This window comes from Fistularia commersonii, chromosome 6, assembly GCF_037954325.1.
Source record: "Fistularia commersonii isolate RoL2024-O1a breed Wild chromosome 6, RoL_Fcom_v1.0, whole genome shotgun sequence".
Taxonomy (NCBI): domain Eukaryota; kingdom Metazoa; phylum Chordata; class Actinopteri; order Syngnathiformes; family Fistulariidae; genus Fistularia; species Fistularia commersonii.
In genome coordinates this window covers 20,600,708-20,628,053 of record NC_141289.1, presented here as the reverse complement: position 1 = coordinate 20,628,053, position 27,346 = coordinate 20,600,708, and the positions used below count along the sequence as shown (strand labels likewise).

Genomic DNA, 27,346 nt, shown 5'->3' with positions numbered 1-27,346 from the left:
CACACACACACACACACACACACACACACACACAGGCAAAAACATACACACAAACATATACACATGCATACAATCGACACACGCACAAACATAAACATACACACTCAAACAATATACACGCACAAATGTATTCAGATGCACAAACACACACACGCACAAATATATACACAAGCGCACAAACATAAACACACACAAACACATAAACACACGTGCACAAACATACAAATACAAACACACACACACACGGACACATAAACACATACAAACACACATGGATAAACACATATACATGCATAAACGCACACACGCATAAACACATACACACATGCACAAATGCGCTCACTCACAAGCATACACGCACAAACATACACACACGCATACACATACACACACACAGACACACAAGCTAAAACATACATGTACACAAACATATACAAATGCATACAAACGACACACACACAAACATAAACATAAACATACACACTCAAACAATATACACGCACAAATGTATTCAGATGCACAAACACACGCACAAATACATGCACACTTGCACAAACATAAACACACACAAACACACACACAAACATACACACACACACACACACGGACACATACACACACACATGGATAAACACATATACATGCATAAACACATACACATGCATAAATGCACACACGCATACACACATGCACAAATGTACTCACTCACAAGCATACACGCACAAACATACACACACACATACACACACGCACAAGCATACACACACACACAAACACACACACAGGTACCAGGATATTCCAACAGATGCAAATACTAAAACACAATGTGTGCATACACACTGACTGACCTAAATATAGGCCTTATGATCATGAACAGAACCATCCCCCCATTTTTCTCTCTCAATCTCTATCTCACACACACACACACACACACACACACACACACACACACACACACACACACACACTTGGCAGCTTGCCAGTTACTTTCATTTGATCCCAAATCAAATAGAGGCACCGTCACACCAGCAGATACACTAACTGGTTCATCATCTCCACCTCTCTCTCTATTAAACACACACACACACACACACACACACACACGGAGTGATTAGGAGTCCATTTAATCAGAGAGCTTATCTCCAGCGCGACCAGGTCTCCTGCAGAGGGGAATTAGATGGGCTCTGTAACGTAGCTGCCGAAACATGGGAATTATTCCAAGACGCAGGAGATGAAAAAAAAACAAAAAACAAAAAAAGAAACCCGACCTGAGCCGTGGGTCGACCGCGGCGTGAATATGACACCCGGTGACAAGTTCCAACACCAACCTTCAGATAACTCCAAGCTCGTGTCCGACAAGCAACAACATCTTCATTCATCTTCACGCTCACACCGTTATTTCTGTAACGCCCGACCAAAAGTTGTGTTACGTCTTTTGTCAGGCGGGAACCTCTTCCAACCCTTCAGAGCTGAGCCCGCATGTGGAAATGTACATTTTTAATCAGAAGTGTGTGGTTTTATGTGTGTGTGTGTGTGTGTGTGTCATCTGTCCTGGTGGATTTGGGTCTTATGTAAGCGCTTTAAGCGGCAGGGGGCAGGTCGCTGTGACGCGATGCTGCAGGCCGCTGCCGGATCGCAGAACCACAATCAAAAATAAACAGGATCCCCGTTATTATCTGACCGGCTTGTCTGTATGTGTGTGTGTGTGTGTGTGTGTGTTTAGATGATCGTGTGGGTCGGCCTTAGCTACAACTTTTCTCTACGGGTGACGCTGAATTTCAGGACTGCAGATGGAAATTAGCTATGAGCTACAATCTGGTACAAACATCTCTGCCTCTGTGCTTAATGGAATTGTACACTGTCCTAATAAACTTGTAAACAAACAAACAAACAAATTCCCCGACGGCCTTCTATTTATCCCTCCAACAACGATTCCAACAGAAACCAGACGCAAACATGTTTGATGGAGGAAAGCGAGGAGAACCGAGGAGAGGACCATCGCCCTTTTAGCAACTCCGTCGCGTCTCGGTGCTTTGGAGCTCCATACGACCATCTGAGCTCCAACATCCCAGGTGTTTTTACGGTTCCATAGGAGCTAAGAGACCTCGGCGCTTGGTGGAACTCACGCTGATCATTACCAGATACTTTCTGAGGACCACGGAGCGACATTTACAAAACTAATAGTGGTCACCAGGCTCTTCTGGCCTGCTCGGCCAAAGAGGGGCTTCCAGGGCTCGAGGGGGAACGTCGACGTTTTCCCGAAAATAAGTAGGACGTCCGCGAGCGGAGGGAGAATAAGAAGCCTCTGGACGTTCTGTGAGTATTAGTTCTAGAACCAAGTTGGAGCTCAAGTCTTCTTGGAAGTGTTTAGACCAGGGGGCGGCGACCCGGAACACCCAAAGAGACAGTTGGACTCGGTTTCCTCGGAAAAGAAAACACCGGGAGCCAAAATTACTTTTTGACGTCTAAAATAAAGGTACCACTGTATATATTGCTTTTTATTACTTTTACACTTTGTATAAACAAGTGTGTTGCTTCTGAAATTCACAAAGTATTACGGAGAAAATTCAATTTTATTTATGTAATGAACTCATTTTGAGCTTTGGGCTTTCAGAGCGTGTAGCGGAGCCTTGACCTGAATTTTAAAAATAAATCGAGAAAAAAAATCACTGTGTCAGTAAACAATAGAAAATAAATATTTGCAAAATATCTTCTAAATATCTATTTTAGTTGGTTTATGGGACTTCTGCTCCTGAACTTCTGCGCACAGCATCTGCAAATCGGGACTTTACCGGCTGGCGTGCATACCGGCTTATTTTGAGCGTCGAAAAATAATAAATATAATTTTATTTAATATTTCAAGATCACAATAATCTTCCAACTTAGAACTAAAAGTTAAAAAAAAGGAATTAACACAAATGAAATATACTTCAATTAAATATTTATCATTTATTTTCCCAAGACACTCGGAGCCGCAGTGTAAAGATGAACGAGCCGCATTGGTTGCCGACCCCTGGTTTAGACCAAAAGCAGCTCGCGCCTCCAAAATGATTCTTCAAATGTTATTTCTGGTCCTCCGGAGGGAAAAAAAAAAAGATGGAACCCCATCGTTTAAATCCATGTCTTAACTAATGTCATAACTTGGAGCACAATTGCACTTTCTTGCTTGTTTTTCCTTTGTTTCTGTTTTAAGGCCTCTTCTGGCCTGGTTCCAGTCCCGGCTTTCCTCCCGTCTCCAAGTTTGGAGAGACAATCGTTTTGCTCGTCTTAACTTCACGTATGGGCGAAACGAGTTTCCGCATCTTCACATTTCTGTCACGTCGCAACAAAGTTTTGCGTCGTTTGATGAATCTTGCTCTTCTACACAAACACATCTCTGTTATTAGTGACATTTGCTGATTATTCGCCGGCCGCCGCGACGACATTTATGTAGCTTCACCTGCTTTTCATTAACCCGGCACATCTGATTCTTGCTTTTATGAGATTTTGATCCGGCGAGTCGACGAGAAAATCTGTTTGCGACAAGCCGAAACCCCCCCGCCGCCCCCGGACACACTGTTGTTTGCGCTCATTGTGTTTCTATTTTGTCATCTGGCCGGAAATGAAACTGGCTGTTCGGAGCCAACGCTGGCGGGCCAGGGCCGCGCAATTCAAATATTCCCATATTTACTGTTTATTTACATCAGTGGTTCTTAACCTGGGTTCGATGGAACCCCAGGGGTTCGGCGGGTCGGTCTCAGGGGTTCGGCGGAGGTCAAGACACACATTGGTGATGACATCACCGGCCGCAGGTGATCACGCTACATAGCTCGGCCTATCCGTGCTGCGGGGATTTTGGCGCGCTCAGTTGTAGTAACTTGTGACTGTCGTGATGGTACGTCATGTGATTTCTTTCTTAATATTTTAATCCCTTCATACTAATTATGTCGGGCAAAAAAAGAAAGCGGTCGGAAGAACACGTACAATACGGATTCACACGTATGACGGAACGCGATTGGAATCGATGTCCTGACTGCATGATTTGCAAAGACAAGATGAGCAATTCTAGTCCGGCACCGGCAAAACTAAGGGAAGGCTTCCTTCAGCTGCATGGAGACGGGAGCTACAAGAACATAGCGCTTGCTGGATTCAAGGTGAAGGGAGCCAGATTCCATGAAAAGGCTCCTCCGCCTGTTCTTTGTACCCATCGACGAAACGATCCTCCATCCAATAAAGAAGGGCTCGGTGAATGCGCATGTAAAACAGGTGGGGTTCAGTACCTCCGACAAGGTGAAGAACCACTGATTTACATGGATGAAGATCTACAGGTATCATAAGCAGCAGAAATAAAAAAAGCGGTTAAATCTTTCGGCTGCTTCTACGTTTGATTCATCTGTGACAAACCGTCTGCACCGACAGTCGCCCGACGCTGTCGGATTTTTAAAACCTCAACTCGCGGCTGCGATGGAAAGGTAAGAGAGGAAAAACACGGTCGAGGAAGACGAGGTTCTGTTTCTCGTCCTCGCGAGTCGACGCTCAAAAGGAGCTCCAAGCTTCGCTGCCTCTTCAAATAAGGAAGGCCTCGAAAAACCCCTACGTGCGCGCGCAAACACACACACATTTGCCATTAACTCCAAATTGGGCCGCAGGAGGAAGTGGTGAGAAGGATGAGGGCGGGGTGTGTGTGTGTGTGTGTGTGTGTGTGTGTTTTACTCCAGGACGACCTCTGCCACCGCAGCCATCCTGCAACTGGATAATAAGCAGCGGGGATTGTGCAGATGTAGGCAGACCTACACACACACACACACACACACACACACACACACACACACACACACACACACACACGTGCGTGCACAAACAACTAACTCTATTTCCTTCTTCGTTAAAGGAGGGTGTTAGTCAGATTACGCCAAAAGAGGCAGCTATAATCCAAACATCTGATGTCAAACATTTTTGGATGGCATTTGCAGCTCTCACACACACACACACACACACACACACACACACACACACACACACACACACACACACACACACACACACACACACACGTGCGTGCACAAACAACCAACTCTATTTCCTTCTTCGTTAAAGGAGGGTGTTAGTCAGATTACGCCAAAAGAGTCAGCTGATGTCAAACATCTTTGGATGGCATTTGCAGCTCTCACACACACACACACACACACACACCGCCCTGCCAGATCTTCCTCACACTGCATTACCTGGACAGGGTATCGCTGTGACTCGATGCCGGGGCGACACAAACTTGTGTGAACTTTAGCGAAAGTGAAAGGGGGAGCGAGGAGAGGAAGCGCAGAGCGGCGTCCGCCACATGGACGCTCTTTGTGTCGGACAGAGGGTTGTTCATCTGAAAGCCAAAAGTGATGTGAGACGGAGAGGAATCCGCACGCGGCGCCGCCAGATGATGACTGAACGCACCGGGTCCGTCGCCAATTATCGTCACGGCTGCGTTTCATTTCGGTCAAAGTCGGAACAACGTTCCCGGGACGGCCGTCGCACGACAGCAAACTATCTCCGTGGAAGGAGGGGGTTAAAAATATAAAAGTACAGCGGACCTGCACTTTTCCTGGGAGGATTTTTGCAAATTAGAGATGTGATTATTTTGATGGTATTTACAGATAAATGAACCCTCGGCAAACATCACTCGAGCCTTTACCCAATTTTTCTTCAGAAACACAGTTATAGGCCAAGAGTCGCCAACCTTTACCCCGAAGTAAAGAAAACAACTGGAGACAGGCGGCCCTTTGGAATTTTTAAATGAATAAATAAGGCTTATAACGTTAAATGTTATTTTTTAGCTTTGTGCCATGTATCCAAATGCACTGCGGACGTCAAAGTATGATTTTCACTGTACAAGGAAACACCTTTCAGCACTGTGCGAGTGACAGTAACCGGTTTGAATGTGTAAACAAAATGGGTATAAACAAAAACTGCAGAGAAATTGAAATGACGTTTCTGCATGCAGCAAAACATTTTGAACTCTAAAAAAAAAAGATGTCGGGTTGGAAGTTACTTTTAAGACAAAGGGTCACTCAATGTCTTGTATTTATGAATCTAAATGATCGGGCAGCAAATCGGAAATTTCGTCCTCTGTGTGCTTTTACTGGCACGTGCTGTCATCTATTAAGCGACCAAAATGTTTGAACACGTCGGTTTGTTTAGATGTTACCATAATCTTCAAGTTTAAAATGAACACACTGAAATAAAATACATTTAAATACTTGATTATTTTCAAGAGCCGCGGGTTGCCGACCCATGTTAGAGGCAGTTGCTGCCTCTGCTTTTCGTTCTGGTTGAAAATGAGTTTATAAACGGCCACGGCCCCGTCCTTCAAATTACAAAAGTGGACCGACCGAACCGTATCGTCGCCCCAAAAACATCGGGGCGACGATACGGTTTTCTTTTTCATCCGTCAACGGATCCCAACGGCGGTCCATTGAGCCATCAACGTCGTCAGAAGTTGTGTCGGACAAGCCGTCTCCTCAGAGAATGTGGCCGGCAAAGGAGATCTCTTTATTTATTTTATAGAATGAATTTTAGTTTCATGTTTTTCCTGCTTATGCTAAACCAGGGGTCGGCAACCCGTAACACCCAAAGAGACATTTGGACCCGGTTTCCTCGGAAAAGAAAACACTTGGAGCCACAATTACTTTTTGACGTCTAAAATAAAGGCACCGCTGTATATATTGCTTTTTATTACCTTTACACTTTGTATAAACAAGTGTGTAGCTTCTGAAATTCACAAAGTATTACGGAGAAAATTCAATTTTATTTATGTAATGAACTCATTTTGAGCTTTGGGCTTTCAGAGCGTGTAGCGGAGCCTTGACCTGAATTTTAAAAATAAAAATCACTGTGTCAGTAAACAATAAAAAATAAATATTTGCAAAATATCTTCATAAATATTTATTTTACTTGGTTTATGGGACTTCTGCTCCTGAACTTCTGCAAATCGGGACTTTAACGGCTGGCGGGTACACCGGCTTATTTTGAGCGGCGAAAAATAATAAATATAATTTTATTTAATATTTCAAGATGACAATAATCTTCCAACTAAAACTAAAAGTTAAAAAAAGGAATTAACAAATGAAATACACTTCAATTAAATATTTATCATTTATTTTCCCAGTGTAAAGATGAAAGAGGAGCCGCAGGTTGCCGAACCCTAATCTAGACTGTATCATGAATACTGCAAAGAAAGGCTACAGAAAGATAAACCGTGAGAACTAAATGACAAAATAAATCAGCGAAGTCGCGAGGGTCCACGGTGCTAACAAAGCTAAGAGACAAACAAGAGCTGTATTTCTTTCTAAACGGACTGCTGATTTTCTGACTTTCTGTCGCGTAACGTTTCCAAACAGCAGTGAGCAGAGGGCCTCCGCTCTCTGCTTCAACAGCCAAGACTTTTACTCATCTGGCGCCAAACCACAATCCAGTTGTTTGGTGACGCCTTCCATGAAGAGCAGATCTGGAGCGCACTCTGCAGAAATTGACCGAAACAGAATCATTTCCGCAACGAGCAAGCGCTCGGAGGCGTTGGCGAGGACGGCCTTCTGTCAGAGGAGGACGGACAGATGGAACGTCGGGCACCACACAGCCAGTGTCTTCAAAGATGGCGTCCTTGACCCTTCCATCACACACACACACACACACACACACCAACAACCGAGCTAACAGGCTACGTTAGCATGAGGACTCCAGCTACGCTCTCGCTAACCCTCTGCTGGCGGTGTGTTATTGGCTCCAAGGTCAAACGCATCTTTCTGCCACGCTGAAATGGAGCTCCTCTGGTAAATGATTTCCTCGTCTGGATGTCGTGCACGGCGGCGGTGGCGGCGGGAAGGGGCAGAATATCAATACCTACTGAACTCAGCGTGACTTTTAAAAACCAACTCCACGAGAATCTGCCAGGAGTCGACGAGACCTCGCGAGGAAGGATGGGTGTGAAGGGAAAAGGGATGGAAAGGAGCGGCGATTGGAGGGCGTTCAGTCGGTCGGCCACGCTTGGCTACTGTTGTTGTGACAGACGCCGCCTGCAGTGGGTGCATGTGACGGAAACACATTTCTGTTTTTATCGGCCAGGCGACAAAGGCGGTGATGAACACACACACACACACACACATATATACACACACGCGTCTGAGTGAAACACGTTAAAAGCCACTGTTTATCTCACAAAGTTGGATGGAACATTTCGGTCTATTTCCAGGCTGCCACTGAGTTATTTTAACACACTGAAGGTTGGGTCAGTGTCTGACCACACACACACACACACACACACACACACACACATGCACACGCAGACACACTGAAGGCCCTACGCAACCTGAAATCAGTCTCTCCGCACACCGCATCAACCATCACTGTTCCAGACGATCTTAAGCAGGATAACGTCGGTTTAACGTGTTAGCAAACAGGAAAAAGAGGACGGAGAAGAAAAAGAAGGAGGGAAAGAGCGCAGGAAAAGAAAAAAGAAAATATTTTACAAAAATAAAAATGGTAGCAAGAGAGGAAGCGCAAAGATAAAGACAAGACAGAAGGAAGAAGTCCAGAGGATGGAGATGGTTTGGAGGAACGGGGTGAGGGGGGGTGCACATCCCCATCACCCCTCCGTTCACTCATCAGTGTGTGTGTGTGTGTGTGTGTGTGTGTGTGCCTGTCTTCTGACACACATGTCATGCACATTACTTCCACATGGCTGTAGATATAGGTCAACACACACACACACACACTCCGCCCTTAATACACACCCACATCCACACCCTTTACAACATTCCCCTACATTTAGTCCATGCGCACACACACACACACACACACACACACACTCACACCAGTCCATTAAGAGCAGGGTGTGCCAGATGCACAGATAGCACTTCCCCCTCCTGGTCACACGTTCATATAAATCTCTATATATTTATATTAAAAAGCGCAGGATGTTGGTGAAACCTGTCGTCTCAATGTTTCAGGCCTAAAGTGAAATAGAAGCTGGCGAACGACTGGTCTGTCATTTCCCAGCCCTCCTCTCCTCTCCCTCCTCTCCTCCCTCTATCTCGCTCGCCGTGGCGGCGATGCATCTAAAAGCCGTTCACCAGCCGCCATTAAATAATGAAAGGAGAAGAAGAGAACTTGACCTATAATGGAATTCCAATTACGGCCCGGATGATCTGCGCCTGCGGAGGAGGCCAGTATCTTGGAAGCCTCTAAACCCATGCGGCTCTTCCATCTTTACGCCGCGGCTCCGAAAATAAATTGGGAAAATAAATTGCAAATATTTGATTGAAGTGTGTTTCATTTGTGTTAATTCCTTTTTTGAATTTTTAGTTCTAAGTTGGAAGATTATTGTGATCTTGAAATATTATATAAAATTACATTTATTATTTTTCGCCGCTCAAAATAACGTCACACTGGTGGAAGCCGGTAAAGTCCCGATGTGCAGATGCTGTGCAAAAGTTCAGGAGCAGAAGTCCCATAAACCAGGTAAAATAAATATTTATGAAGATATTTTGCAAATATTTTATCGTTTACTGACACAGTGATTTTGTTTCCCGATTTATTTTTAAAATTCAGGTCAAGGCTCCGCTACACGCTCTGAAAGCCCAAAGCTCAAAATGAGTTCATTACATAAATAAAATTGAATTTTCTCCGTAATACTTTGTGAATTTCAGAAGCAACACACGACACACTTGTTTATACAAAGTGTAAAGGTAATAAAAAGCAATATATACAGCGGTGCCTTTATTTTAGACGTCAAAAAGTAATTGCGGCTCCCGGTGTTTTCTTTTCCGAGGAAACCGGGTCCAAATGTCTCTTTGGGTGTTCCGGGTTGCCGACCCCTGGTCTAAGGGATCCAAATAGCGGCTCTACGAACAAGCTGTGTGTATTTTGTGTGTTCATGACAATAAACTGGGATGCAGCGGCAGTCACACACCTCCTGGACAATTTGGTTTTATTTTAAAAACAGCAAAAAAGGAGGAAGAAAACGGGGGCCGTTCTCGGTGTTTCTTGGCTCGCAGCCTATCGGGACGAACCGAGAGGCGGCGGCTGATTCGCTGCTTCTGCCTTCATATTTGCTGTCAGTGCAGCTCAGATCTTGGGAGGATTTTTCGGGGGGTGGGTTTGCACATCGCAGCACTATGTCACCACGGAAACACCAGGAGACGCGTGTTGAACAGCAAGGGTTTTTCTCCAACACGCTTGTCACGTGATCAGAGTTTCAAATGAATGCCTTGATCTTAGGCTGCTTCTTCTTCTTCTTTCAGTTTCTCCCTTCAACCAACTACCTTCATATCTTCTCTCACCACGTCCATCCATCTTCTCTCTGGTCTTCCTCTAGACCTCCAGCATCTGTCCACCAATATCTCCACTCTCCCTCCTCTGTCCATGACCCAACCATCTCTGACCTTCTCGCCAGAACATCTAGCATGTGTCGTCCCTCTGATGGACTCGTTCCCGATCCTCTCCATCCTGGTCGCTCCCAAAGAGAACCTCAGCATCTTCATCTCTGCCACCTCCAGCTCTGCCTCCTGTCTTTTGGTCATAGTAGATGTTTGTAGATCATCTCCCCACCGTGCTTGTCTAACCTCAACTGTCAGCCTGTCCATCACCACTGCAAACAAGAAGGAGCTCAGAGCTGATTCCTAATGGAGTCCCACCTCCACCTTGAACTTCTCTGCTACCCCTAGAGCACACTTCACCACCGTCTCACAGCGAGCATACATGTCCTGCACCAGTCTAGCATACTTACTGCTACTCCAGACGTCCTCATACAATACCAGAGTTCCTCTCTTGGCACCCTGTCGTCTGCTTTTTCTAGGTCTACGAAACCGCAGTGCAGCTTTTTCTGGCCTTCTCTGTACTTCTCTATTAGCATTCTCAAAGCAAACCCTGGGCTTAATGTCTCGCAATTATTACTTAAGCACTAATTTCAGTGATTAAGTCCCTCAAAATCAAGACTTCATCTTCAGAGATAATTACTAAGTTCGTACCTCAGCTTGACTGATTCGACAAATCAAAATAAGAAAAAACCCAGGCTTGAGCAGAAGCGCTCATGCAAACGCCGGCGTGTTTCGGGAGCTTTGTGACAGCAGCTCTGGAAGGACGACGCCGAAGGTCAAACAAACAAACCCGCTCATGTTATTATTCACAGAACTCTTCGCTTCATCCCTCTTCGAGCTCTGTCGGGTCAAGCAGAAGGCCGCAAGCTATCCGAGCGCGTCCTCAACCCTCTGGCCGAGCGCTAGCTCGCGGCGGAGGGCCGTTGCGTTTCTGCAAATCATGTCCTGGGAGTGAGATCCAAGTCTGCTCTACATGGAAAGCGTCGCGAGACGACTCCGTTGTGATTTAGCGCAAAATAAATAAAATCTGCCTCCGCCGTCCCTGCGCTTACATTTGTGGAATTACACCGAACAGACAGCGACTCGCAAACAGGCGGCTTCAGGCAGTCAATCATCGCGGACGATGAGCTGATTTTTGGCTCCCGAGTCATCACACAACACACACACACACACACACACACACACACACACACACTCCCCTCGCGCCCCAGCTCCGCTGAGCTGCAGGTGGTCTCGGTCCGTCACGAGCCTCTGGCCTTTATCTGCCCGCCACGTCCAGGGGTTTTCTGATGTGACCCGCTGCCCCTTCGGCCCGGCCTCAGGAATCCCAAAAATCTGGGATCTGGTGGCCCTCGCCTCGTTCATCCGGACAGGTCTTAATCTCCGAGGTCCCAAACTAATGCGTGGCCACGGGAACCCCGAGCCACGCGACGCCATCCGGGCACAAATTGGAAGCCGGAATAAATGTAGAAAAGAAAAAACACGCCGCTGCAATTATTTTCAAATCTTCCATCGCCGGCCTTCGCCGGAGAATTTTTACGAGGTAATATAAACCGGTCGATAAATTTTCAATAAAGACTTCCGTTTAATTCTACACGGCTGCTTTTGTGGCGGCGAAAACAAGCCGATGTAAGAAAAAAAAAAAAAAAAAGGATGAAAATCCCACATCCCAAAAGCGTCCGGCGCGTCCAGGATTGGCCTCGCATGGAAGATAAACTGGGCGAGCGCAAAGAATGTGCGGTTTCTATTTCCAGCCGGGGTTTCCGAGCAAACGCACATCTGGCCGAGCCGCCGAGGTGTCAACGCGTGAGAAACGCCGCGGCATCTGGAGGACGGGCCGACAGGAAGACGCACATCTGCCCGGACCGTCCGCTTCCGCTCCCCCTCATGTTTTCCACCGGAAAGAGGATGCTGACGGGTATGTTGTTGGCGTTGGCGTGCGCCGACGCCGGCGCGTTTGTTTTGTCAAGCTGTCGAGCAGACGGGCCGCCGCGACTGCAAATACACCACCGGGCGGCAAAGATCTTGACCTCCAGGCTGAAAGTCAAACTGAGACCTCTTTTTTTTTTTCTTCCCCTTCTGCTATTTTAAACTTCCTCCCCCTCTCGCCGCCGCTTCTTTTACTGAATGTTATTCTTTGTATTTCCACGGGGGGAAAACAATCTCTCCGCGTCAAGGTGATTGCGGCGGCGTTCCGGCTTTGTTTACGTGCCCCCTCCAGAAACCCAATCGGCGGGACCAAAAACGGCCAGTAATGAAAGACAAACAGCAGCGGCTGGCCGTCGCTGCCACAACCAAACATCACCCCGCTGTCCAAAACAAATAGCAAGGGTAAAGCTGTCTCTCTCACACACACACACACACACACACACACACACACACACACACACAGAGAGCCCTACCACAGGAGTTCAAAAACAATGCATCTCATGCTATACTGTTTGTGCTGAAACTTAAAAGTAAACTGACTTTAGCTGATTTTTCTTTTTTTTTTTTTTTGCTTGGACAACCAATTGACTTCCAATCGTTTTCGGAGGGTTGCCCGCTGCCCTCCTTAAATGAAAGTACTTTCATAACAAGCCAGGAAAAATGCTGGCCAAGCAGATAACCGCTCCGCCCGGGCCTTCCAACTGAGAATAAGCAGAAATTTCGAGCCGGGGATGAGATGGCGAAAGGCGTCGGATGCTGGCGGCTAATGCTACGAGCTAATGAAGCCTGGCCACATCGCCCGATCAGACAGCGGGGTTTTTTAAATTGGGGCATTGGAATCAAACCCGTTTTCAACATCGTTTTCCAAGAGCTGATGCTGGTGAACGCCTGCGATGGATCTGGATGACGTGACCGAAGGCCGGAAGCGACTGGGTCGGCCAGGCAGAGCCGAGCGCGTCGGTTCGGTCCGATCGGCCGGGTTCACGTGACAACAGAAAGGATTTCTTTACCGTCTGCGCTGCCTCCGTTCACGCTCTCCGTGCTGGACTGCGTGAGCACGGTCCGCCTGCAGCGTCGGAGGGAGCGTCCGGCGCTCGGGCTTCCCACCGGCGTGGAGGTGACGCCGCCGCCGCCGCCGCCGTCGCTCCTGGAGAAGATCCCGCTGAAGAAGCGCACCAGACGCCACTCGCTGGAGCGTCCGGGCCCGCCGCGCAGCAGGGCGCCCGAGGCGTCCCTCTCGGCGGCCAGGCGCTGCAGGTCGCTGTTGTCCAGCGTGCGGTTCTTGCCGCAGCGCGCCCTCTCCCAGCGACTCAGCTCCGACATGGAGTCCGTCTTGTTCAGGACGGCCCCGACCTCCAGCGTCCTGCTCTTCTCTCGTGCGGGGTCGTAGCGGCGGCGGGCGGCGGGGCTCCGGAACCCGCCGGCGTTCTCGTCCGGCGCCGCGTCGTGGCGAATGCAACCGGAGCTGCTGTGATGCTTGTCCTTGGCGAGGGCGTGCAAGCGCAGCAGCTCGCTGCCCGTCCAGTGGCGGAAACTGAAGCTGCGGCGCAGCAGGCCGGGCGGCGGCTTGACCGCGGGCGTCTCCGGCGACACCTTGGCCGTTTTCCCGTTCATTTTCAACACCTTGCCGTCCCCGTTGAAGGCCTCCGGGCTCTTCTTCTCCAGGCTTTTGGACTTCAAGAGTCTCTTGGTCTTATTGGCGCCGGTCGTCTCCGGGGGGTCGTCCCCGCTCTCCCGCTGGGACACCCTGTCCGGCGCCTCCGCCGCCTTCCCCCTGGGCTCCTTCTTGCCCGGGTGCTTCCTGGATATTTTGAGGCGTGCCAGCTCCAGCTGCCCCGTGCTGAACGTCCGGAAGTTCCTCATGTAGCCGTGGGAGGACGCCACGTCCTCCGTCTCGTCCTCCACCTCCTTCAGCTGCTCCAGGAGGCCGCCGCGCTGCACGTCCAGGGAGCCCTCCCGCCTGAACGCCCCCACCTTGGGGTTCTCGGCGCGCCGGGGGCCCCCCTCCTCCAGGGTCTCCTTCTTCACCAGGGTGAGGGAGATGCGGTACACGGTCTTCCTCTGCGGGGTGCCTCTCTCCATCCTGTCAGCGCAGCTGCTGTCCAGAAGGTACATCCCACTGCAGCTCCCCTGGATCTCCTCGGTATGATTAATGAATGACTCTCCCGCTGACTTGAACCCGAAACGATGTGGTTGCGCCCGGAGCCTCCGCGGCCCGCTGCCGACGCATGGACTCCCGATCCGGGACGGGCGAAGCTCCTCTTCTGCGAACGGTGGAACGGGTTCAACCGCGACGACGGCTTCTCCTCATCCAGATGCGCGGACGGCGCGCACTCCGGGGCAGGAAATACATTCCGGCTTCATCCCAGCGGAATTCGGTCTGGCTCCGCTCCTCTCCCGGCGGAGAAACACCCCGCGCACACACACACACACACATAAAAACACACACACCCTCTCCACGCCAACCACCCCCTCCGGACGCCCCTTTACGCGCCGCGGCTCAGCTCCGCGTCTCCGTTCCGGAGGCTGTTGTTCCGCCGCCGCGTCCCGGACGCGTCGTGTCCCATTGTGTGCGCTCGCCTCCCCGCCTCCGCCCGCAGCTCCCCGCGGCCCGGCCGGCCCCCTGTACCCCCGGAACCGGCTCCGGCTCCGGCTCCGGACGGGATTCCAAGCACCGCGGGTCGAAGGCGGTCCGGAGCCGCTGCGCACCCCCTCCCAGACGGACAGGCAAGGCAGGGTCCCGGTCCCCCCTCCGCGGAGCTCCGCTCGGCCTGCGCTCTCAACTCCCTGTCTCACACACACACACACACACACACACACACACACACAGGAACCGGGGGCTGTTGTGAAACGTGGTGAGGAGTGACGGAGGAGGAGCGATTTAAACCGTTACGAGCCGTTTGTTATTATTTCATCTAATTTATGGATTGAAAAGGAACGAAGGGAATTCAAACGAGTCTTTATCGAGGGAAATGGCCTTTGACATTTTTAGAGGATTTAAGAAAAATGATATTTTACTGGACACTGTTCACTGAAAAGCCATCTATTCCGTGAGGTCCTTACTAATAATTCATTTTTCAGAAAACTATATTTTTTTTCTCTTTTGACTGAAAACCTGGGAATGTTTGATTGGCGCCGGCACGACTGCTTTATTTTTGGTTTTATTTGTATTTTAGACCATCTTTACTGGTGATTTTGTGTGTGAGTGTGTGTGAGTGTGTGTGTGTTTGGATAGATTTGTAAGAAGCTGTTTCTTGTTTTTGTCTCGTTCAACTGTTTCTTTTGGTATCTCTGAATTTCTGTCACATAATAAAAGTCTACTATGCGTCTCACATGTACAAGTGTGTGCAGTCAAGTACAACACGTGTGTGTGTGTGTGTGCGTGTCTGTGTATTTTATCAGGAGTGATCGAAATGGTGATCACTGAGAGAAGAAGCAGAAGAAACTCCAGCTCAGGTTTTACTGGCTGCAGAGTTTTTGGCAAAAGGGGGCGGAGTCTGGTTCCTTTTAGCTGTCAGTCAAGCTTTCCGGGGAGGAGCTCACTTCACACAGGGAGTGGACACACACACACACACACACACACACACACAGGAGGGGGTAGATGATGTTCTGCCGGGATGCTGCTGCACTTCCACTCCATACAGACGCTGCTTTCTCAAACAAACGTCCCTCTGCCCCTCAGTCTGCCCCCTCGGACGGTTTGGGTGTTGGCGCTTCCATCCGCCAGCCAAGAAACGGTGGTGTTTGTGTCGGAGGATGCGTGAGGCTTCCACCCGTTCACATTCAAAACACCACCTCTCCTGGTTCAACAGGTTTCGCCGCCTTTCCAAGCCAAGGGAGGCCTGGCGGACACGCCGTCACGGACCTGTCGGGCGGCGACTAACGTGGCCCATGTAGATCGGAGGCCGACTTTTTTAGCATCCGAATGATTCAAGTCCGATAAACCTTCTGGAACCCCTAAAATCAGCGAGCTGCGTCATGTCAACATGGAGCGGCGGGCAGCCACGGGGGGCTTAGTGCTAAACGTCCTGGCGGACTCCAACCCCACTCGCTATTTGGGGATTTTTCGCGGGCTTCTGTGTCATTATTGTAATTTCTAATATTTAGCTCCTGAAAAATTGCCGTTGGTTTTCCAAAGGCATGTTTTCTCAAGCTGCAAAACCACAAAGTGCTCCCAGATTTCCGGCGTCTCTGCAACAGTACCATTTCAACATCTACATGGATAGCGTACGCACCCGTAAGGCAAAACAAACAAACAAACCTGTTCTTTTTTTTTTGCCTTTTAATTGTCCCCCTTAATGACCGCTGAACCCGAGGGTCAATAACTGCTCGATTTTCTGACTTCAGCCTGATTAACTTGTAATTAACTGAGCTGAGCGCATGTGCATTACTGAATTTACCCAAAAATATGCTTCACAAAAACACTTAGCGAGCAGAAAGTTGAAATGAGAATCAACTCCTGGTACGACAAAGAAACACCCGAGCTTCAAATTCACCGACGATCCATCCGATGCTTACCCTGATGTCGGGGCGTCTGGGGGCGGGGCTTGTCCCGGCTGTCATCGGGCGAAAGGCGGGGGGGGGGAAGCGCTCGTCGCTAACAGAGACAACCAACCGCTCGCTCTCATCCGCACATACAAGCACTCGCTCATTCACGTGTCATACAGACACATACGTGTCATAGACGACGCGCTCACGTGTCATACAGACACTCGAGCGTTCACTACCGTTCACGCGTCACACAGACACGTACCGTGTTTTTCGGATTATAAGTCGCAGTTTTTTTCCCGTGGCTTATACTCGGGTGCAACGTATAGATTAAGAAATATAATTTCATATGTTTGTTATTTTCACACTGACAGCCGTAAAAGTGCGCTTCAGGCTTGTGTGCCAGTATCTAAAATTCAAACTTAAAATAAGATGAATTTTATCGATCCCCTTATGGGAAATTCATTTGTCACGGCAGCATTAACGGTTATAATGTCAAAAAATAAAAAGGTAAAATAAATATAAATAGAGAGACAGAAGATAGCGAGACATCCGTGAATAAATAGACAGCAGCAGCAACATCGGGGATAATAATGGACGACATAATGGAACGGTAAAGGTGAAAAATACACAGCCGGAACTAAACAACAATATAAACAGTGACAATAGCGATGACAAGAATAAAATAGATAAACAAAAACAGGCAGGAATGCGTGCAGACTGGGACCAACAAGGATAGGAAAGCCAGCAGAGTTAGGCCACGATATCAATGGGTGAGGTGGTAACATTTAGGGTTGTGAAACTTATAAAGACAACTGAGAAAGACTGAACACAAATGCTCTCAAAAAGAAAACCATATTCTGCAGATGACAAGGAAATAGGCGGCACAAAACGGTGATCGAGCCCCTGAAAGAAAGCTTGGAGAGCGAGAAGCTAGTGAGGGACTGGCGAAAAGCGGAGGATGCTGTAAATGCAATGAAGAAAACACAAAAAGCTAATCGCTAGCTGAAAGCTAGATGGCCACAGCTCGAGGAACGAGCTCGAACGATGTGCTGCCGGGAGAGTCCATGAATATCGATGACTTTGTTGGAGGACCTTGTTGGTGTTAGCGCTTCACGCGACGCAACCGCCTCCCTAGCGGAGCACGGACATCGACGTCCCAAAAAACAGCCACGTGGAAGAGGAAGCGCAGCGCCGTCGACCTCCAGAGGTGGCGGACTGGCTCAGAAGTGACAACCGGGTTGAAGAAATGGATTTTGTGATTTGGAGTTTGTTAAACTTGTTACGCTATGTTGTTTATGCTAAAGTTATCTGAATAACATAGCAGACGCCTATTCAGCCTGTTGTTCTCTCTTCTACTGTTATTACTAGAACTTGCCTTCAAGATGAAACGTCTGTTCTTGGTCTCTGATTTTATAAAATGCATTTTTCCCAGAAATCCGACTAACAGTCCGACGCGACTTGTGTTTTTTTCTTCTTCGTTATGCATTTTTTGGCTGGTGTACTCGTACTTCGTCGTGACTTATATCCAGAAAATACGATATTTATAAGCTCCAAAAGTCCACCAGACGTGACCAAAAAGTAAGGGGCGGGAAAATAAAAAAATGCACAGCAGAAAAGAGGAAAAACGAGAATCCATCGATTGATTCATTCGGGATCTAAATGGCTTATCCTGAGCTCAGGGTCGCCGGGGGAGGGAAGAGGGTCAAATACAAACACAACCATTCAAACATCTGGCCGCTGCAGGGCCTCCAATGAACCTACAGCATGTTTTGGGGTTTCTGTAGGAAAACACCCGGGGAAAACCAGCGCACGCCACATGCAAGCTGCGCTCAGAAAGTCGGGGAGCTTCTTGCAGGCAGCAGGAGGCGCTAACACACTCTAATATGAGCCTTTGAATTGCATCAATATCTTCCCTAAACGGAGCGATTTTTAATATTATTATTATCATTATTTCTATCCTCATGATGTTACCGGTTGTACTGTCGTCTCCTGCCTGCCATGAAGGCGCAGGGTCTCGCGCAGATGTGAAAAAGGCCGACACGAGTTGCAGATGCCGGCGGAAAAGCCTCAAACGGCTTCGGATCCGTGGGGTTAAAGGTCACCGTCGTTGACAATGGCCGCTGTGCGCCGGACCGCCGGCTGGAGGAAACACTCGCCGGCGTTCACCTCTTTTTCTCTGCGCTCGGTTAAAGCCCGCCTCCTTCTTGCTGGTTGAGAGCGCTCTTATTTTCGGGAGGTGACTCACCGGCGGCGCCGCCGACTGCCACTGGTGAGCGATTAGCTACTTAGCGCAGGGAGACGCTGGCGGATTTATTGGTGTTTCGCGCCTCTTTTGTGTCTTAATGGCTATCGATCATCACCGGCTGTCATTCACGCCGTGGACGGATAAAAAAAATGGAAGCGGAGCGAGTGAGCGATGAGATCTGTAAATCTGTAAATATCTAAAATCGATACTGCCGAAAGCATCAAGTACGTCGATGGATATCGTAAGCCTTTTCAGGGAAGGGCGGAAGTCGAGTAAGAAGCGATGATGGGAATCATCGAATGTTAAAGAAATAAATAAGGATATATTCAGTAGAAGACGAGGAAGCCGCGAAGCCATACAGTCAGGTGTTTTTTGGGGGGCTCTGGGAGCAGCATCAGCGCCGCTCAAATCACAAACGTGGGCACCTTTGAAATGTGAAGCGGGAAGCGCGTCGTCACGTGAGCCGCCTCTTTGATCGCCGGCTAAATTAAAAGCCGACTGCAAGAGTGAATCCTCTCAGCACTTTCTTTCATCCCTCCATCTGCAGTCAAGAGTTTCCCCGAGGAGGAGGATTAACTCTTGGCGGCCCTCCTCCTCCTCCTCCTCCTCCTCCTCCTCGCCCACCAACTCTTTGGATTATTACTGGATTAATCAAGATTACAGACTTTTGCCTTCAACCTTATTGGTTTTTCCGATGCAACCTGGGCTAACGATCCACCGATATGGGCTTCCGTGTGACGGACGATCTGACGCCCGGGCTTCCCGTCCCTTGCAACCCCTTTTTTGTTTGTTTTTTTTTAGAGAAAGACTGAAAATAATTGACAATTTTTCATATTTTTTCTTCTGTCGGATCTCCTTGTTTCATATCATTTCATCTGCAAGAGTTTGACCCGAGCTCTCGAAAGATGTGTTTTTAAAAAGAATGATAATTAGGTTGGCGGGCTGAAAACTTCAAGACATGACTAGAAAATGATCTAAAAAAAATCCCGACAAATTGGAACAGAAACGAGCACGAGCTCAGCGGCAGAAAAACAGAAAGAGCAGAGAATGAACAAAAAGAAATGATCCGGAAAAACCTGAATATTAGAGGACGTGGAATAAACAGTCCGAGATGAGAATATAGTCAACAGAATGATAAAGAAAGAAACCATCTTAAACGTGAGTCCGACCGCGAGGTCCGTGCAGAAGATTGGCGTGGAGGGCTGCGGACGACGGCGGCCGTCAAACTCCTCTGCGGCATTTTACGAGAAAACGACCCCAGACATTTTCATGATCCATTCTTCTTTAAGTTTAACCTCTGGCCGCAGCCCTGCGCCGGCCACGGTTCCGTGTCTCGTTACAATGCTGACACTGGAGCGCAGAGGCGGCTACTTATATATTCATTTATGCTGATGTCATTTTTATCTGCAGAAACAAGGGGGTGCTGTTTTCTACTGATAAAGGCGGACGGGAGAGTAAAATTGATTTGGCATTTTTTATTTCAAACTCATTTTCCTTTCCTCCATTTGCCACCGCGAGGAGCAGATACGGACCCCGTATTTACTTTATTTTATTTCAGGAGGAACGTTCGCTGCGGCAGCTGATCCATTTAGGTAAATCCAGAACGTGAACTTTAAAAATATAACAAATAAATCGCCAGAAGGACATCCTTTAGTGCGCTGCATGTGAACCGATGTCGCGTCCGGAGCTGCGAGGCCGGCCCGCGCCGTCACCTTTGCGACCTCCGCCGCGCCGGTTCTGGAAGACCGGAAAGTTCCTCCCCTCGTTGCTTGGAAGCGGCGTCGGGTATCGATTGCTCGGCCGCTCTCGAGGCTTTAACCATAAATATATGTGAATGCGGCCCGCGGGAAACGCCGTCTGCGACCACACCTTCCGGGCCGCCGTCGTTTTGAAAAATGATTCCGACCGACGTGCAAAGACGGCGAGCCGCTGCGTTTTCAGCGCCAAAGGTCGGAGGTCGCTGTCGAATCTTACGGTCCGGGTCTCCCTGGAGGACGTCCGAGTGGAGATGAAGGAGACCAGAGGTCTGCCGGGTTTTAATTGGTCCACCGGTCTCTGGAGGACCTTATCAAGACCCGCACCGCCGCCCCCTTGGCCCCACCCCAGACGTGAGGCTGCGACCGAGAGCCGGAGGAAAATTTAAATCCTCTCGCTCGTTCGCTGTTTTACAAAAACAAAAAAACGCTCCGCTGCTTTCAAGGTTCTCCAGGACGCGTGGGAAGCCTGGAAGAGCGAGCGCAGCCTGGAAGCGGCAGCTTACCGGCGCCTTCCTCCGGCGGGGAAACGACTGCGGCGCAGCTCCGACACGCCACGAAGAATAAATGAATAAACTTTTACCCCCGCGCAGATTCGGCAGGTCGAGATCAGACTCTCCCAGCTTCTAGATTCGTGGCAGCGGGAGTTTCCCGACGGGCTTGAGATATTTTTTTTTTTCTGCATCAAAGGGCGAAGGAGCGGCAGGCGGCCCCTCCCCCACCGGAGACGCCGAAAATGGGTCAGTTAGCAGGAGGGGTGGGGGGGGTGCAGAGCTGGGGAGGACGCGAGGCCCCCTGCTGGTAGGGGGCGGCTGCACGGTTGGGTTGCTAAGCTAACAGCCAGGACATACGCTAACTGTGTGTATTTTTTGCACACTAAGGAGAGCTTAAAATCCTTACATTTTCTCAAAAGTCGCCCCGCGTGCCTTTTGTATGTATCCTTGTTATGCTTACCGACCTCCGACCACTTTTTATGGCACAAAAATCTGTCCAAATGCTTTGGCGCGACTTTGGTGAGCGACCGAGCCGCTCGGCTTGATCGATTGTCGGACGTTTATTATGCAGTGCTGGAATACGACGTTGTTCCGACCTCGCTTTGACTTCAGGTGTCCACAATCGCTGGCAACCAATCAGAGAGCGGTCCGTAGTGCGCTTACCTCCGGTACAGACTTTGCTTCAACAGAATATTACTGTACATTTGTGTGGATGAGGAACCCCAAAACTGGCACCTGTTAAGAGACTTGCTTACGAAGCGGGATTCAACATAAAGGAATGAACGGTAGGGAAGTGGAGGAAGCCAGCAGATGAAGCGCCAAGTAAAGACCAAACTGAGGTTCAGAGGGAACAAAGCCAGATGAATAAAGTTCAACTGAACGGTTTTGTTTGGCTTCATATACCGTATGTTTTATGATGCACCTCATGTATGAAAATAGACCCATTCATTGCTATTGCGTCTTATCATGCGGTGCACCTTAGGGTCAACAAAGTACAGTACACAGGGAATTAAGGTCAAAACAAGGATTCGGAACGAGCAGAATGCAACTAGCGTCGGTCAGCTGATATCAGCGACACCGCATCCCAGCAGCAAGGATCCATTTAAGACCCGCCGATGCTGGTGACTCAACAGCTCCAGCCTGGACGGTGAAGTTTTGGTCCTTGGACGACAGTATGTTTGTTCAAAGACAGAAAACGCGGTCAATAATGATCAATAGTCCATGACGGACCGAGTATGTCTGAGGCCTGCCCCTGCCGACACCTCACGCCGGCCCGGAAGCGCTTCACGACACGAACGTCCCATTAATACGCCACCGTTTTTCTGTCTGGTCGGACAGAAACTACAAACATATTGCCTGGCGCGCCTTTGCGTACGAGTCATTCGGCAAAAATGGATCCGACCGAGGACGATAAGCTGCGCGGCTGAAGTCTGGCCTTTGAGGGTTTTTCATCGGTTTCCTGTAATCACAGCTCGGCCCGATGGACGCAGATAAGTCGCCTCTCTTGTTGAACTGACTCCGGTCGAAACTTATTTGTCGGTAATATGAATTGAAAACATTAATAATCGAAACGTCGGACGATAGGGGGCTGCGTGGCGATGGGGTGGTTATCGCTTCTGGCCTCGCAGCCAGACGGTTCCTGGTGGTTCAGAAGCTGACTGACTGCCTGCCAAAAAACTGCTTGCCAAATTTACATGACGTACGTGCTAATTCTCTCGCAATTTCGAGTTTCTCTAAAACCCATAATGTTGACAAAACGCTCTGGAGCGACAAAAGGGCCCAAAAGGCAGCGGAAGACGCTATCTATGGCAGATAAAGTTAAACTTCTGGACATGCTAAGGGAAGCTAAAAGCTATGCGGCTGTAGGTCGGCATTACGGAATGAATGAATCTTCCGTTCGTTCCATAAAGAAGGAAGAAAAAAACATAAGGACGACAGCAGCGATAAGTTTTAATAAGGATGCAAAAAGGGCTGCAACTGTTCGAAATTTTTTTCATAATCATTTATAATTTTCTCTTGTTTAATCAAATGAGTCGGGTCGCGGTGGGCGGAGCTAATCTCCGCGATCTGAAGCCTTCTGTTCACATTGATGATTAAAATTATTATTTGACAGTACAGTACAGAAGTTATTTGTTGAATAAAACGTTTCTAAAGTACAGTACTTTTATTTGTGAAACAAATGATTAAGCCTGTAAAATGGTTTGTTCTTTCTTTTCAATGTGTAATAGAGTATTTCACTGTATAATAATTGTAGAAAAAAAATAAAGGTTCACGGATTTCGCCTATCACGGGTTCTTTTTGGAACGTAACCCCCGCTAAAAACAAGGGTCTGAGCAACAAAAGGGTTCCCGTTTGGCGAAGGGACGGACGCCACGGCCGTCGGCCATCTTTGCCGAGGACAAAGACACGGGTTGACCTTCCAAGGAGGCCGACCCGTCCTTCTGAAGCCGGCTGTTGCCGTGGCAACGGGTCACCTTCACAAACTCTAGTGTTGGCAGAATGGAAATTCTCGCCCGTCTTCTTAAATTGAGAACTGGAAATGAAACCTTTTTTTTTTTTCTTGTTTAAATTAGTAAAACACAGGGCACAATTTGTAACAACTACTCGCGGTCAGTGAAAGAAACATTCGACTGGAACAATCCCACGCCTGTTTTCTCACACAATCATCCGCTTGAGTTTTGCATCCCAGTCCAGGTTCCGTCCCGGCCGCTCGAGCATCGGGAGTTTGTTTCCACGCGGAAGCGATACAGAGCGGATCAAAACACCAAACCGGAGGCGGCAACGTTCATTGTGTTTCCGCATAAATAAGGAGGACCTGTCACAACTGACCCGCAAACTATTCAGGACAAACGTGCAATAAAACCAAATTTAGAAAATTCAAAAATACACGACAATGAGAAGAAAATTGGACAACGTCCGCGAGAAATATACCAAGAAATTAAATCAAAATAAGAAAAGCTCTGCTGAATATGAATGCGTAGAAACTCCGAGATATTTCTGGACCCGACAGGAAAAAGGAGGAAAGTTTATGAAAGACTTCCATTTGCAAAGACCTGTAGGCAAATGTTCACAGAATTAGGTAAGAGGAAGAAGAAGAAGAAGGGGAAATAAGCTAATGAAGCCTTTTCCAAAATATCCTGTCAGTCAAAGCTCAGGGCGTTAAAGTTCCACGGAGTAATTAATGTCATTAAAAGAGGAGTCGGCGGCCTGCAGTTTGCTGTGTATCTCTGGTCTGGCAGGAGAAAGTGCTGCCGCACAGATGGAGGCCGGCTAATTATCAATTCATGAATGTCTGAAACAAATCAAACGGCCACACAAAGACACACACACACACACACACACACCTTCCACCGCATAAGCAGGAGGCCAATGAGACAGCTGATCTTCAAACTCCCAGAGAAGGCTGAACTGTCTCAGTCTCTCTCTCACACACACACACACACACACACACACACAATGAATAAACACACACAGTGGAGGTTTTAATCCCAGGCTACAATAGCAACCAGATGCTACAGACAAGCTCAAGTCATGCTGCGTTAAAGCGAGGCAGCCCATTGGTCCGAGGCCAGGAAGTGCTGAAAGGCATCGGGGCAGCTGGGAACTGAGTGACAGATCCCTCCATCCCTCCATCCCTCCATCCCTCCGCAATTCCACGGATAAAGATGGATGCAGAAGACGAGAAGCAGGAGGAAAAGCACCTGATGGTGTTGAACAATTAATAGAAAAGGTGGGAAATTGAACAGAAAAAAGTAAATCAATGAGTAAATATTGGACACAGCGGCTGGGAAATTCATTTTCAAATTAAATGACCCCCCTTCCCAAAAAAAAAAAAAAAAAATGATCATACATATATATGATAATAATCTTGAACGTTGGTGGTCTGCATATTAAATCCACCGTAGGGTCGCAGGCGGGAGGAAGAACAAATGAAAAGAGTTTGTTTTCGTTCTCCACAGCGAAACATTCTGCGGGCGTATCATTAAACCAAGACATGTCGGGAGGGGGTTCATTAGCGAGCGAGGAGTGGGAGCTATTAATTATTCAGAGACAGTGAAGACCCCCGTGTGTGTGTGTGTGTGTGTGTGTGTGTTATGGGGATCAGAAGAGGCTAATTGGTTCCCGCTAATAGCAGACACTGGTGCTGCAGAACGCCAGTCGTGTCCCTGCGGTCCGTGTTTGTGTTGATAGGAATATTAAACAAAAATGTGCCTTAAAGGTGCGTTTTCCGCAGAGAGAATTTGCACGTTGACAATGAAGAGCGTTAATCCCGTTAAAAGAAGATCAAAACAGCCGGCCGGGCCGCCGGGAAGGAAGTGTAACCTTTTAACCGACACTTAAACCCAAGAGGTAAAAAAAAAAAAAAAATCCCTGAAATTTAATTCAAAGTTACCCAAAACAATCAACTGTGCAGAAAAGTAGCCAAAATAAGATGGAAAAAAAATATTCAAAGAGAGAAAATACACCAGGAGATAGACGAGGTGGTCACACACTTTTTAAACCACCGAAATATACTGTTCAAAAAAATAAAGGGAACACTTGAACAACACAATGTAACTCCAAGTCAATCCCACTTGTGTGAAATCATAGTGTCCACTCAGGAAGCAACACAGATTCATTTGGACTTGTTTTAAGGACATTACATCAAAGTTGGATCAGCCTGGAGTTTGTTTTTACACTTTAATGTTGAGTGTGATTCCTAATCCAGACCTCCATGGGTTGATACAATTGATTTCCATGGATCATTTTTGTGTGATTTTGTTGTCAGCACATTCAACTGTGTAAAGAGCAAAGTATTTCATAAGAATATTTCATTCATTTAGATCTAGGATGTGTTTTTTAAGTGTTCCCTTTATTTTTTTGAGCAGTGTACTTCTAAAAGAACACCAAACAGGGAATAAAAATTCAAACGTTTGGATGAAACGCCGCTTCCGGTGGGCGGGGAGTTTCAGTGCCAGCTTGCAGCAGGGGGACTTTTTGTGTCCGTCACATTGTCAGCGATACCGAGCTCCTTCCTGTCTTATTTCCTTATTTCCACGTGGTTCCGGCCCCCGAGTCTCGATTCATCGCTCACTCGCTGGCGATCACCTGCTCCGTGGCCATTGTGTGCGGTCGTGATTCATTTTCACGTTTTACCTTTCCAGTCGTTTCACGTGTTTTTTTTTTGTTTTTTTTTCCCCCTCCCGGGAGCCTCTCCTGTTCCCGGATCATTTGGTGTGGACCCCGCCGGCTGCTGTGGGGTATTTCCTGGCCTTCCTGTGTTTGCGCTCAAATCCTATGATGCGTTTTCCACCAGCTGCTCTGCCGCTGCAGAAGGTTTGAATCCAATCACCCGACCCGAGTCCGAGACAGAACAAATGAAGGTGCTGCACGTCCAACTGTCGACACGAATGCTAACTTGACATCAACGCTGATGAGATTAAAAAAAAAAAAAAAAACACTGAGGTTAAAAAGTTATAAAGATATTTTTAAAATCTGGAGACGGCTTGTAACCACTCCCAGACTGCACACACACAGTTTTATAAGGTGCTGCTTTGTTTACTTTAGTGACTCCATTTTTTTCAGCACTAATGAGGTTAATTGCCCTGATAATTTCACAGTCTGGAAACCGAGGTTACACTGAACAACCCTACGCTACACACACACACACACACACACACACACACACGTGCACACACACACACGGAGTAAATTCCCAACATTCCTCCCGTGCCACAAACACACCACAGCTCCTCGCCGCCACCTACTGGAGAGCACGCCGTGTCGCATGATAATCTTGTGAGATATGGTTTTCCGCTGGGGGGCGACGACGAAACAAAAACACTCCGGACGTCTTCATAATGTTTATCCCTTAAAACCAGGCGGGTCTTCTAGTTTCTGCTGTGCAAAGACACCAGAGTCTGAGCGAGACACCAAGGCAACATTTGGAAAGGTAATGCAATGAGGACACAAGGCTCAGAGATGAAGATGTGGAGGACCAGGATAAGGTGGATCAGGCACATGGTAGATGTTTTGGAGAGAAGGTCAGAGATGGTTGGGTCATGGACAGGGGAGGGAGAGAGAAGATATTGGTAGATGGATGCTGGAATTGGAGGT

General features: G+C 48.1%; 1 protein-coding gene across 2 annotated transcripts in view; it reads right to left on the bottom strand.

The window, feature by feature from the left end:
- agap1 (ArfGAP with GTPase domain, ankyrin repeat and PH domain 1) overlaps positions 1-27,346 on the bottom strand; it is a 144,816-nt gene that overhangs the window by 92,800 nt on the left and 24,670 nt on the right. Inside the window, exon 1 of one of the 2 annotated variants that reach the window (XM_086148621.1) lies at positions 13,277-14,983. The exons of the other annotated variant lie outside the window; for it this stretch is intronic. Within the exon in view, the coding sequence (XP_086004747.1) occupies positions 13,277-14,381 (1,105 nt within the window). The 5' untranslated portion in view covers positions 14,382-14,983. Of the gene's footprint in view, positions 1-13,276; positions 14,984-27,346 lie in introns of those variants that run through there. 2 annotated transcript variants of the gene reach the window in all.